At 35.6% G+C, this 12,658-nt stretch overlaps 2 protein-coding genes across 2 annotated transcripts in view; one reads left to right on the top strand and one right to left on the bottom strand.

Moving 5' to 3' along the window:
• Positions 1–12,658, top strand: part of LOC149548099 (CBS domain-containing protein CBSX1, chloroplastic-like) — a 230,878-nt gene that overhangs the window by 22,738 nt on the left and 195,482 nt on the right. Inside the window, exons 2-3 of the mRNA XM_089792125.1 lie at positions 2,965–3,052; positions 3,163–3,227. Of these exons, the coding sequence (XP_089648251.1) occupies positions 2,965–3,052; positions 3,163–3,227 (153 nt within the window). The remainder of the gene's footprint in view (positions 1–2,964; positions 3,053–3,162; positions 3,228–12,658) is intronic.
• LOC149548104 (uncharacterized) lies at positions 3,964–6,221 on the bottom strand. The gene is made up of 5 exons (XM_089792124.1): positions 6,126–6,221; positions 5,856–6,008; positions 5,370–5,770; positions 4,860–5,265; positions 3,964–4,724 (listed from the first exon to the last, which is right to left on the bottom strand). The coding sequence occupies exons 1-5, from the start codon at positions 6,187–6,189 to the stop codon at positions 4,102–4,104; spliced, it is 1,647 nt and encodes a 548-aa protein (XP_089648250.1). The 5' UTR covers positions 6,190–6,221; the 3' UTR covers positions 3,964–4,101.

Here is a 12,658-nt window from a genome sequence, read left to right as displayed (position 1 = left end):
CTAAGCGGGGGACATGACATAACAAGGGTGGGAGCATTCTAATCAGAAGAGTTCTTATTAGTCAACTGTGCTCTTTTCTTGATTATTTCTAGGGATAACTAGTGAGTGTTCATGGTTCTATGTTTAGGCTTAGGAGCCTTAACCTCGGGCCCAAAGTACTGAACTTGGGCTTGGGGGAGTTTCTTGAGCAAAGAGAGATCAGAATCCACCTTGGGAGGGGGTTGGGGTTGTGAGTGCATTGAGACTTCAAAGCATTCGGGGAGACACAAATTTCTTCTGCATTTTCTAATTGTAGAGGAGAGAGGCGGGGGGGGGGGGGGGTGAGGGGATTGGGAGTTTCTCAATGACAAAATTGGAGGTACTCTATTAATAAGGACCAAGGCCCTTGATATGTAGGTCTGAGGAGGGGATGTTCAATTTGGGAAGAATGTGAGTTTTCTTCTTCAGTGGAGGGCATTGCTTTCTATTTATGTCCTTCCCTCCTACACAAGCAACATACATTTACTCCACCCATATAGGTGATGGGGCAACGAACTGGATGGTCTTTGAGGTCAAACCAAATCTTCTTTTGAAGGTTGAGCTTAGGGTTAATGGAAATCAATACACCAACATTTGTGTTAGGAATGAAGGTATTGGATCTATCAATACTAAGCACTTTACCAATAGGTTCTAGGGCTTGAGGGAGCAGATTCTGAAGAAATGGAGGAAGGTTTCCCACCGTGAGCCGCCTAGGGCACGACAAGGCCAAAACTTCATTATGCATCACATCCATGGACCAAGGAATGGCACAAAAATTTCAAGAGCCAACCTTCCAGAACTGTCTTTCAACCACATCTCTTTGAGATTTAGAATCACAGAAGAAAATCAAGAAAAGACCTTTCCAGATAATATGAAAGTATGAAAATTGACCCATAACATTTCTCCCAAATATTATGCATCCGAGGCATCAAAGAATATAGTAGTGCATTGAAGCCTACTTTTCCCATGCACCATTGCTAGGAGTATCTGCTCACTAGGCTTAACGATGAAGTCACGGGGAGGTGACATCTTACCTGAATCACCTCCACCTGGTTGTTTGTCATCTCTTGCTTCGTACTGAATAAATCTCTCTTCAACTGGAATTCCTTCGTCGCCTTTGACGACTGCTTGAAGTATTTGGCTTCATCCCAACGCAATTGCAAAGTGCAAGGTTTTGAATCCTTTGTTGCCTCCAACCTAGGGTTATCATAGTTGAACGAAGAAATCACTTTAATATTCCTAACCAGATATTTGCCTCAAAACCCTTAATAGAATCTCATAAATTTTAAACAAATAAATTCATGCAATTATTTTCAGATTTCACCAAAAAAACCCCATTAAATAACCAAATAAAAGAAGTCTCAAATATTATTGCAATAAATTTCCACCAGAAATGCACTTCCAATTTGTTTTTTCATTCAAGTCTTCAACAAAATGACCAAGAAATGCAGTTATAGATACAATAACTACAACAAGATTTGATAATAGAAAAGATGAACCTGGAATACACTGTAAAACACTTGTGTGATGCCTCCAATTGACAATGGTTTTTTCATCCAGTGTCCACTCATCTATTGAAAACTGAAGCTTTCAAAAATAACTCTCCAAGAGAAAGTGAAATCCAAATCACAAAACCAAGTATGCTGAAAATGAGCCCCCTCTTCTCTTTTTAAGCACAAACAGGGGACTCTTCATATTTCCCTCTATTTCTTTATTCCCATTTTAAAATAATACTTTTTCCCTGTAAGGAAATAAAGTCCCCATAGTAATAATGTGAACTTAATTATTAATTCAATTAAATCTCCAGGCATTAAAATCCTTGATCAGACACATTCAAATATGCATGTATGAGAGCTCGTTGGAAAGGCCTCAACAAGAGGCTCTTGTCCAACCCTGAAATGCCAAGAATATTGCACCTGCTCACTTATTAGAAATAGTAAGTATCTACAAACCCCACTAAAATGACCTCAATTGGTGCCAACAACTGAAACTGCTTAGTCCAAAAACTGAACGGCTCCTAGAGAATACTCGGTTAGCCCTTAGGAGCAACACAAAACAGGCTAATGTTGCAACAAAAATCACTGTCATAGAAAAGGGTACATGACAACCACACAAGGTTTATGGCAGTAATTTTGACAAAGACACCAGCAACCTGGCAAGTGGAGTGATCAGCAAGACCAATGCTTAGAGATTTTGAGGCCATTGTATCGATCAAATAATGATGAACATCTTATTTTATAAATGACACACTAATAGTTACAGTTGATAGTTATGATATCTATGCTTTAGTAATATAACATCCATAGTTTGTCATGTTTTTAAGTATGGGTCTATTTGGATCAACATTTGGTTATTTTTTGATTTACATGTGGACTGATTTTTTCTAATATATAGTGTAAGTATGTGGCAAGACTGAATAATATAAATATAAGTGCTATAATAATGTGGAACAATTATTGTCTCCTTTCCCCTGATTCCACAAGGCATTAGTTTGTTAATAGATTGGTGTTCTGTAGTTTGTTATTAAGAGCTATTTTCAGTTTTATCTCCAGTTATGGTTCCAGTACATTAACAGTAATTTTAGATCCTTAACATACTATGTTTATTCATTGCACTAGAGATTACCTCAGGAGAAAACTTCCTTTAAGATGGTGAGGCTACTTCAAACAAGACAAGTACCGACTAATTTAAAATTATGTTTTACACGCTTTTGTTCATGTCACAGCCAAAATCATACTTCTCTTTGTGATAGGTTGCTTTTTCTCTAATATTATATATCATGGCTAATGATTATAGCAGGTTTTAAAGTAGTTTGTTATATTTTTCTGCATGTTGAGTTCCAATAGAAGAAACATGAAACAAAGGGCTTCGTTGTATATATTTGGATCTTGCTGCAATCCTTTTGCTTATGACATTTTGAGTTTTTGTTTTTTGATTTTGTGCCAGCCAAGGCAAGAAGTCTTCAGAGTGGGCGATTTCATGACCAGGAAAGAGCACCTTTTTGTTGTGAAGCCAACAACATTGGTTGATGAAGGTAACTTTTTATAACTTATTTACTAATTTAGCTTTTCTCATTTCTTTAGGTTCAACTAATTTTTCTTTCTTGCATGATATTCCTTACAACTAAAAATGTTGTGTGAATAGCTTTAGAAGCTCTTGTGGACAATCGAATTACTGGCTTACCAGTGGTAGATGAGAATTGGACACTGGTAAGCATAATTCTATGATTCTTAGCTCTCTTTAATTATAAACTAATTAACATTTCAAGTATCTGTTAAACAGTTATTGCATAGAAAAATGGCTCATATAATCATCTTAAAAAGCAAAAACTTACAATCATTTTTTAATTAGTCCATTTTGACACACTTGATATTCTTATTACTGACTGACTGCTATTGCTGATTTATTGATGTTTGTTTAATGTAAAGCTTTTATTTTCTGTGCACGTGTTTTTTGTGATACACTTTTTGCTAGTTTTAATCTGTCATGAGCCCTAATTGGATGTACGAACACTATACTATGTCATATACAATGAGTTTGAATAGAAAATAATAATAATATATTAAAAACAACTAAATATATTATAAATCCAAGATAATGTATTGATCACTAATACAATAAGTGTTAATTAATCTATAAAATATTGATATAGTATTAACAAAGTAACAAGAATCGGAATCGGATCGGAATCGGCAAGGCCGAATCGAATCGTGAATCGGCAATGAATCGGCGATGAATCGGCAAATTTGAAAAAACCCTTTAAATTTAAAGATTTTAACAATTTAAAACTTATTTCATGCACCCTTTATTGAATATAACTTAAACACACTATAACATCATCAAATAGAAGTTAAAACTTAACATACATAAACATGGAACATAAAATCCATCACATATGTAACTATGTTATCTAAAATGTAAATTGTAGGCTAGCTGAAGTAAATAGAAATCAAATGATCACAATGATTTAAATCATAGAATGTATGTAAGATGATCCATAAGACATCAAATCATAAATGTATGTAAGAATCTAAGATGAAGATCCATGAAAGTTTGAAACATATGTCTATCAATGATTCAGTATCAATATCTGTAAACAAAATATAAAAACAAGGCTCCAGCTGAAGCCTCAGACTCATAGTCATCATCATCATCCTCAACATCATCCTGAAGCTCGGCTGCAGCCTCAGCCTCAGCCTCTGAGTATCCAGTCTGCCTAGTAGCAAGGCGTCTAATGTAGGTCCTAGAGGACTGGCGAGCCATATCTCCCGCATGTAAGATGGGCTCATGAACGTCGCTAGGGCCTGTGCCTGTGCGTGCACGTGTGCGTCTACCAATGCCTGAAGAACGTGCTCTAGCTGCCTCAGCCTCTATATCCACCTGGTCAACCCACACACGGTCTTCCTCAGTGAAGACTGGATCCACAACTTCTGTGAGCCACTCTGATTCTGGATCAATCTCCTCTAGAATGATCGGAGAGGAGTCAGTGCCCAAAATCTGTCTGATCCTAAGACGGAGGTTGTAATGAACAAAGACAATATCATTCAACTTCTGCACTGTCAACCTGTTTCTCCTCTTCGAATGGATGTGCTCGAACATGGACCAATTGCGCTCACATCCAGAAGCGCTGCTTGGCTGACTCAAAATACGAATGGCAATTTTTTGAAGTTTTGGGGTTGTGGCCCCAAACATTTGCCACCATCTATCTGCAATAAGGGAAAAATTGAAAATAGAAACAATTAGTCTCATTTACAAATTACAAGTTAACTCTAAAATTACATAATCAACTTTAAGATTAGAATCTAGATTCATGAACATTGAATATATTATTTAATTTTTACCTGGCTGTAGTGTTGTTTGAGCATTTATGGCCATCCTGCTAGAGAAAAGTGGCCCCTCTTTATTGTTGAACTGGTCTAGCTCAACAATCGCAGTAGCGCTATCTTCATCGCTACTCAACCTCTGAATCACTGTGTATAAGCCAGTGAGAACCTCCGCATCCGCCTTGAACTCAGGACGGAAACGATATGCCGGATTCAGAAAGTAAGCTGCTGCATGGATGGGTCGATGGAGCTGATTCTGCCATCTCCTATCGATGATGTCCCAAATAGGGCCATACCTCTCCTGCACTCCTGCATATTGGGCTCTGATGGCCTCCTTGGCCCTATCCATGCCCTCATAAATGTAGCCCATAGAGGGCTTCTCCCCATCAGCAGTTCGTAGCAAAGCTACAAGGGGCTCAGTGACCTACATATAAAGTAAAACAAAAAACTTGAGTCAAAACTTAAATATAAAATAATATAACTTAAAGTAAAAGTAAAATACTAAATGTTAAATTGCAATAAATTTACCTGCAGGATTTCTCTAGCGGGTTTCCAAAAACCATCCTCATCAAATATGCAATCTGCCACATCTATCCCTACAGTGGTCGTAGCATAGGAAGAGGAAATCCACTCCCGCCCAACAAACATGCTCCTCAATTCATCCCTTGATGTCAACAAGGACTGCAAGGTGATGAAATTCGAGGCAAACCTCGTGATACCTGGGCGAGCTAACTCTTTGCCTTCTGTGTACTTCCTCATTGTGCTAAGGACAAATGAATGATTATAAATGAATTTGCATATGTTTTTTGCCTTTTCCACACATGACTTGACAAACTCAAGTTTGCCAATTTCCTCCAACATGAGGTCAATGCAATGTGCCGCACAAGGGGACCAAAATATGGTGGGGTGCCTCTCCATCAAAAGTTTACCTACAACAATTTTAAGTCAATTAGAAATTCAAATTTCAAAATTCAAATAAATTTATTTTCAAAACTTGAAAAGTTAAAAGTTTACCTGCAGCAACATAACTTGCTGCATTATCCGTCACCACCTGGATCACATTTTGTTCTCCCACCTCTGCTATGACTTCCTCAATAGCCTCACATAAGTATGTGGCATTTTTTACATGTGCGGAAGCATCAATGGATTTGATGAACATGGTATATCCTACAAGTAACAAAACAACGAATTAGAATATTAAAATTAAATGGATCATCAACAAATTAGCATTCAACAAATCAAAATTTACAATTATGTATGTAGGAAAGTAGAATGATCAATTACCTCCACAGGATACAAGAAAATTGAGGAGTGTTCTATTCCTCCTATCTGTCCAACCATCAGTCATGATGGTGCAACCCTTTGCAATCCACTCCTTTCGGTTCTTCTCGAGCTTAGCCCTCATGTCCTCTACCATCTCATCCAAGAGGTATCCGCTCAACTCAGCCTCAGTTGGGGCTTTAAACCCCGGACCACAAATAGCAACCGCGTCTATCATGTTCTGCCAATAAGGAGCCCTGTCACAAATAAAAATTTAGATGTCAAAGACTCAAATTATAAAACAAGTAAATATAATTAAAGTTTTACTTTTACTTTTAATTTTAACTTTAAAGAAAACAACGAAAAAAGAATCAATTACCTGGCTGCAATAAATGGAATGTTGCAAAAGTACCAAAATTTGCATATCTCCTTTTTGGCAGCATCATGAATTTCCTTGTTCAAACCCATGCCCTCAAGTGTGGGTTGGGAACCAGGAGTAGTGCGGGGCACAAAGTAACTATCCATTCTGTTTTTCCGCACTCTAGGCTGCAATAGGTTGGTGTGGGACTCTGTCTCAGTATGTGACCGACTAGCACTAGTACGAGCAGAAGAACTAGGATAAAAAGGAGGCCTAGAAGAACCCTCTCCAACACAACCTACAGATGCAGAAGCTGATGCAGATGCAGATGTGGATGCGGCTACAGATGCGGATGCGGGAACATGGGAGCCAATACCCCTTAACCCTTCAAGTTGCATTTTCCTATTGGCTTTGTCTTTTTCAATTTTTTCTAATGCCATTAAGCAAGTGCGTTTTGCCTCAGGAGTTTGGTGAGTGCAAATTGTAACATCGTGTCCAGGTATAGCAGCAATATGGTATTTCAATTTATAAATACCCCCAGAAGTTATTTTTTCTTTACAAAAAATACATTTTGTTTGATATTTGGTTCTTCCAGGAAACTCTTCGTTATATTTCCAACATTCATCTTTTCTACCCATTGCGAATTTGCAAAAAATGAAAGCAAAGGCTGCTGCAATAAAAATTTATATGTAAAATATCAAAGTTTGAAGCTAATAAAAGCTACAAAACAACAAACCCTAGTTTGCAACTTAGTAAAAATAAAGAACATTCAAGATCTAAACTAAAAATCTTGAAAACTATAAAAATTTAACAAAAAATGCATAATACACTAACATGCAAAAAAAAAAAGAGCACTTACCTCTTGCAAATGAGTTGAGGAGTGTTGAGATTGGCTCCCTAATGCTCCCAATGCAATTGATGGCCTCCCCAAATGGATTGCTGATCTCTTTTGTGCTCTTTCTTCTTGCCGGTTAGAAACCTATGGCTTTTCTTTTCTCTTCTTCTCTCTCACTTTTCCTCTCTTCTACTCATGTTAAATAAATAGAAGGCCCTTTAGGGTTATAACAAAGAGAAATGGTCAAAAACAAAGTAAAAAAACCAAGCAATTTTTTAAAATTTTACAACTCTATACTTTATTGGCCGCGGGCGATTCCTGCCGATTTTTCCAGGCGATTCATGCGATTTTTTGCCTGAATCGCCTGAATCGGCGATTCAGGCGATTCACTTGAAGAAATCGGCAATGGCGATTTCCGACTCCAAAAAAATCGCCATTGCTGAATCTAATCGCCGAATCGCCGATTCAGGCGATTTTATGGCGATTCTCGTTACTCTGAGTATTAATAAAAAATAATATTACAATTACTGATATTTTTATTAATTAATTTACAACTAATTTACATTTGTAATCAATATAGTATCAATTAAATAACTAACAAATATCATTCAATAACTAAATAACACTTAATAGGCTGACACCATTTAACATTATAGTGTGGAACCAAATACACGTCGATTGGAAAATAACACGTCACATAAGCCTATAAATAGGTGGTAAGGGAAGGAATATACCATAATCCCAAAACACATTGAATGACTATTAAAACGGGAGGTTTCAAAAAGTACATGACCTGAAAAATAGTTTACAAAATTACTTTGCCTTAAAATCCATACACGTGGATGCCATGACTACGTAATGGAAAAAAAAGAAATATATATGGAGGGAAAGAGCAGCCTTAAAAAGTATGAAGGCATGAGATACTAACAAGAGAAAACAATAACTAAAAAGACAAAAGTCATCCTACGTGGAAAGGAGGATGTCTTAAATCAGCCCACCTCAAGGATAAGGTATTTATAAGGAATATCCCTAATTTAAAGGTATGTATAGCTGATATTCTTTTGAATTTATATTTTCCCTTTTAAATATAGATTTTTATGAATAGAATTCTAAGATAATTATTTATGAGCTAATTTGAGTCTTAATAAATATTGAAATAGTTTGATATAATAAATTTATATTTATTATTAAATAATGAATTAGAAATAATCTCAATATGGTCATATAATTAATTATGAAAGTAAATTTTAAATTAATATGATATTTAATTATTAATAATAATGACATTTGAGACATGCTAATGCAATTATATATATATATATATATATATTTTAAAGTCTGTAACTTTATATTATATGAATATTTTGTTATTTATAAAAATAGATTAGTATATTTGTAACCTATTCCCTAATCTCTTTCTATAACTCGAGGAGTTGATAGATGGTGTTGTGTAGGGAAAGGCAAAGTAAATCCAGAGAGTGTATTGGTGTCAAGATCCCTACGACAAGTGAATCGATGCTCTCCTTAGGGTGATTTTAGTAGGGAAGTAAGGAATGAAGACTTAAACATGCTAATAACCAAATACATTACGAATTATGTATTGTTTCCTTAAATTGAATTAGCTGATCATGGAGTAAGAAGTGTTAAATGTCGGTTATTGCTACCTTTCGAGTACGTGTCATTATATAATCCAACAAGGATTCACATTGTTTTGTCCAACGTGGATTGTGGTGGTTCCCAAAACCACAGCTTGGAAATCCAAGAGCTTGCCGATTCTCCAACAAGATTCTACAATCAGTTTTGGCCAACGAACAGAAATGACCTTGATTCCCCTGCATTTCAGGCTTCTACACCCAGGCGGGTAGACTTCACCTCAAACTTGATCACCCTGTTCAAGGCTTTTATAGAGTGAATTTTAACTTTACGAGTTCTCTGGTTGGCAAGGTCCTCAAACTCGATCAAAATGAAACTGAATACTGAGTGCTTAAAATGGTTGAATGCTGAAGGTTTGAATTGATTAAATGTTTTGTATAATTTTATCAATAACTGATTCGATGTTTTGCAAGAAGGAAATATATAGATTTCTGACTTCGAATATAGATCCAATAACTACAATTCAACGACTTTAAAAGACACTATTTTGCTTATTCAAGCAATAGAGTCAACTTCAATGAAGATTATCACGTACAACTTTATAAAGTTTTATGCACTTAAACTATAAACAATTTAATAATCAAGATGTGACAGATCAAGTATATATACACAATTTTAAACTAGTCCAGATTGCACTTTAACTCCTAAAGTAGGGAGACAAACCAAACATAGATACAAAAAAAATTAAATATTTCACTATATCTACGATGATTGAGTTTAAAATGCCATAAATGACCCTGTTCACTTATCTAACATTTAAATTGTTTACAGAATTTAAAGATGATTATAATAGACAAATTAATTGCAATTTAATTCTCTATGCCTTAAATATAAACAAAAGGCTTTTTATATATCATTAAAATATTATATTTGAATTTTGTATTATGAAGCCATATTTTTACTCCTAATTCCTCTGTACAAGTGAATTTTAAAAATACTTTTTCTTATCAAATTTGTTGTCCCCTTCTTGGTTGTTTTTAAAATAATTTTAAATCTTATGATATATTTTTTCATGCCCTTTAAAATGGTCATATCTTTTGTAAAACATAATTTATTCCTTTCTTCTATACAATCGCGCCTTTAAATTAAATCACTCTCTTATAGTAAACTCACAACTTCCAAATGATTTTAATTAAATAACTTAATCATTTTAGCCTTTTATTGAGATTATTGGGGTCCTTGTACCAATCTAATGGTAACCATAATCCAGCACATTAATATGGTCTTTTATTAATTGGTTGCAAAGGCAACGATATTTACTTGTTTTGACGTGTTGTTCCTTCATCAAGACCTTGACTTGGTGTCTGCATATACTTTCATTCCTGGTTCGAACAATCTTCCACATATGTTTAGGGTTTTATAATAACCAAAAAACTCACATTATATTCCAGCCAGACACAGGGTATATGCGTATGTATATTTTCCTTATGGAATTTATTCTTCATACTGGGCATCGGCAATAATATACATGTCGTTCATCCTTTTCAAAATCAATCATAGGAGGCTTCATTACTGTTACTTATATTTCTAAAACATGCACACTATTACTTGCATCGATTTTCAACCTTCTAGTCACTATTTTGTGGAGTATCCATGTTATCGGGTGATATGGAAAATTCATTCTGTTCGACCGACATCTCCAGAATATCCGAATTGTATTTTACATTCCTGCTATGCATACGTTATCTATTTACATAAGTATTCTTCTACAACCGATGATGTGGCATGAGAATTTTTCTTGTCTTGTTTTATCATCCCGGTAACCACGTTACTTCGCGCCTAAACGCAATTTAAGTGCATTGACGATATCTGGACTAGACCACCAAATTTACTTTGCAAATGTGAAATATCCTTTGTCGTCTATCTGTTATGAATATAACTCTTTCAAGAATATTTGTATTCAAGCATATTCCCACTATGCAAAAATAAATAAACAAAAAACTTTGATCCTCAAATATGATTGCAATCTGAGTTACTCAAGGACAAGAACCAAATATAGGTGGAGTATCATTTCCTATTCGTCCATTCAGTGTATGAGCTCTTTGTGTGACTTAACGAATCCTATGCTTCCTATAGCGGGTGGAGAAGATGGTTTGGGCTGTCACTACCACTGGCAATCATTCTTGTCGACATACTCAGAAATCGTGCAGGTTATTCTGAATTGTCTTCAGCTTGTAACAACAATACTTTTAATAGAAACATCTGCTTTGTGAATCCCTTGTTAATATCGAGTTTAACCTTTGTCTTTTATCGCTGATGATGCTTTCTCTTCTTTTAATGTTGCTGTATATGACTTTAAAAAAAAATCTGCATTCTGCTTTCTAAACAAGGTAAGCCAAGCTTAATTTTTTGATCTAATCGCCTAGGCTGCAAGAACATCACCATCCAGTAATGACATTCTGCATCAATATATATTATTGAATTTGAAAACCTCAAAGTCCAACTTGACATCAATAACAAAATGTTTTTAAGTCTTGAACATTAATTCTCAAATGGAGACCCTTAATTCACAAAAAATTGGGCTCCATCAGTGGCTCTTATTGGGGACATATGCTCCTTGTGGGCATAATGAGATTCTAGGTATCTCAGGAGGAGCAGATCGAGCATCCACGCTTGACATGATGCACGGTAAAATTGGGTGGCCCTAGGCCCCCCAAAAATGAAAACCGATTCTTCCCTCTAGAAAACACATAGTTCTGATCATGGAACACTTTGGATCTTGCTGTATTGGATGTATCATTCTTATGGACAATACTTATCACTTTCACTTCATCAATGCAGTCCTTAGTTTCTAACTTACGTTTAACCTTTGAGAATTTATGACAAGCGTTGTGGTCTTTGCTGATGGAGGATCTCCATGCATTTGATTTGTCATATCGACATCTAGATCAACTTTCTTTGCATGACTGTGCCTTTGCACACAATCTGCTCCATCCTCATATTGCACATGTTGCTTCTCATCATAATATGGTTTTGAAGATAACTCACATTAAGGAGACATTACTTCAGTCTTATCAAAAATCTGATTAGATAGGATATTTGGAAAACTTGCAGCACTATTCTTCAACACATTCTCCCCATTATGCCTGGCTAATTTCATCTTGTCTTTACATATTTGTTGTACTTCCTGCTCAGAATAAACTGGAAGATGTCCCACCTTTTGAATGCATATCATGAGTTTCATTAACTTCAACATTGTTACTAAGCCTGCTATCTTCATCATGATGCTGATGGACTTGATTGCATTGAAATTCTTTTTTAAATAATGGTTTCAAGAACACAGAGAACTCAGACATATCTTCATCTGCTTCCTCGTCAAACAAGGGATTCGGGAACATAGATAATTCAGGCATGCCTTCATGAGAGCTTTCATTTGGATCACCAAGTGTTTCATCAACAAGACTAATATGTTCATCAACATTATCTCCTGAAATTTCCTCTTGCAGTTCTATATCGTATGTAGTTCTACTTCGACTCCACAATTGGATTCCTGAAATTTATCATCTCCTCCATTTATCACCTCCTGAATGTGTGCTGATCCATCAACTTGTTCACCATGGTGAATTGAGAAAAAATTTGGACCATTTCTTCCAACATGTTTATGATATTCTAGATCTAACAAGGCTGAAATTCCTTCAATGCTGAGAGAATCATCCTCCTCATTTTTATATTTACTTTCATCTGGTGGCATATGAGTATCATTATGGATGG

Source organism: Cupressus sempervirens, chromosome 7 (assembly GCF_028749045.1).
Source record: "Cupressus sempervirens isolate cs-2001-9-10 chromosome 7, ASM2874904v1, whole genome shotgun sequence".
Classification (NCBI taxonomy): domain Eukaryota; kingdom Viridiplantae; phylum Streptophyta; class Pinopsida; order Cupressales; family Cupressaceae; genus Cupressus; species Cupressus sempervirens.
The sequence above is the reverse complement of the archived record's forward strand: the minus strand, read 5'-3'. Positions and strand labels throughout refer to the sequence as shown.

Coding starts and splice junctions, on each gene's coding strand:
- LOC149548104 (XM_089792124.1), bottom strand. CDS start 6,189: ATGACTGATGGTTGGACAGATAGGAGGAATAGAACACTCCTCAATTTT. Junction 6,009..6,125: donor TTTTCTTGTATCCTGTGGAG/GTAATTGATCAT, acceptor TGTTACTTGTAG/GATATACCATGTTCATCAAA. Junction 5,771..5,855: donor AGCAAGTTATGTTGCTGCAG/GTAAACTTTTAA, acceptor AAATTGTTGTAG/GTAAACTTTTGATGGAGAGG.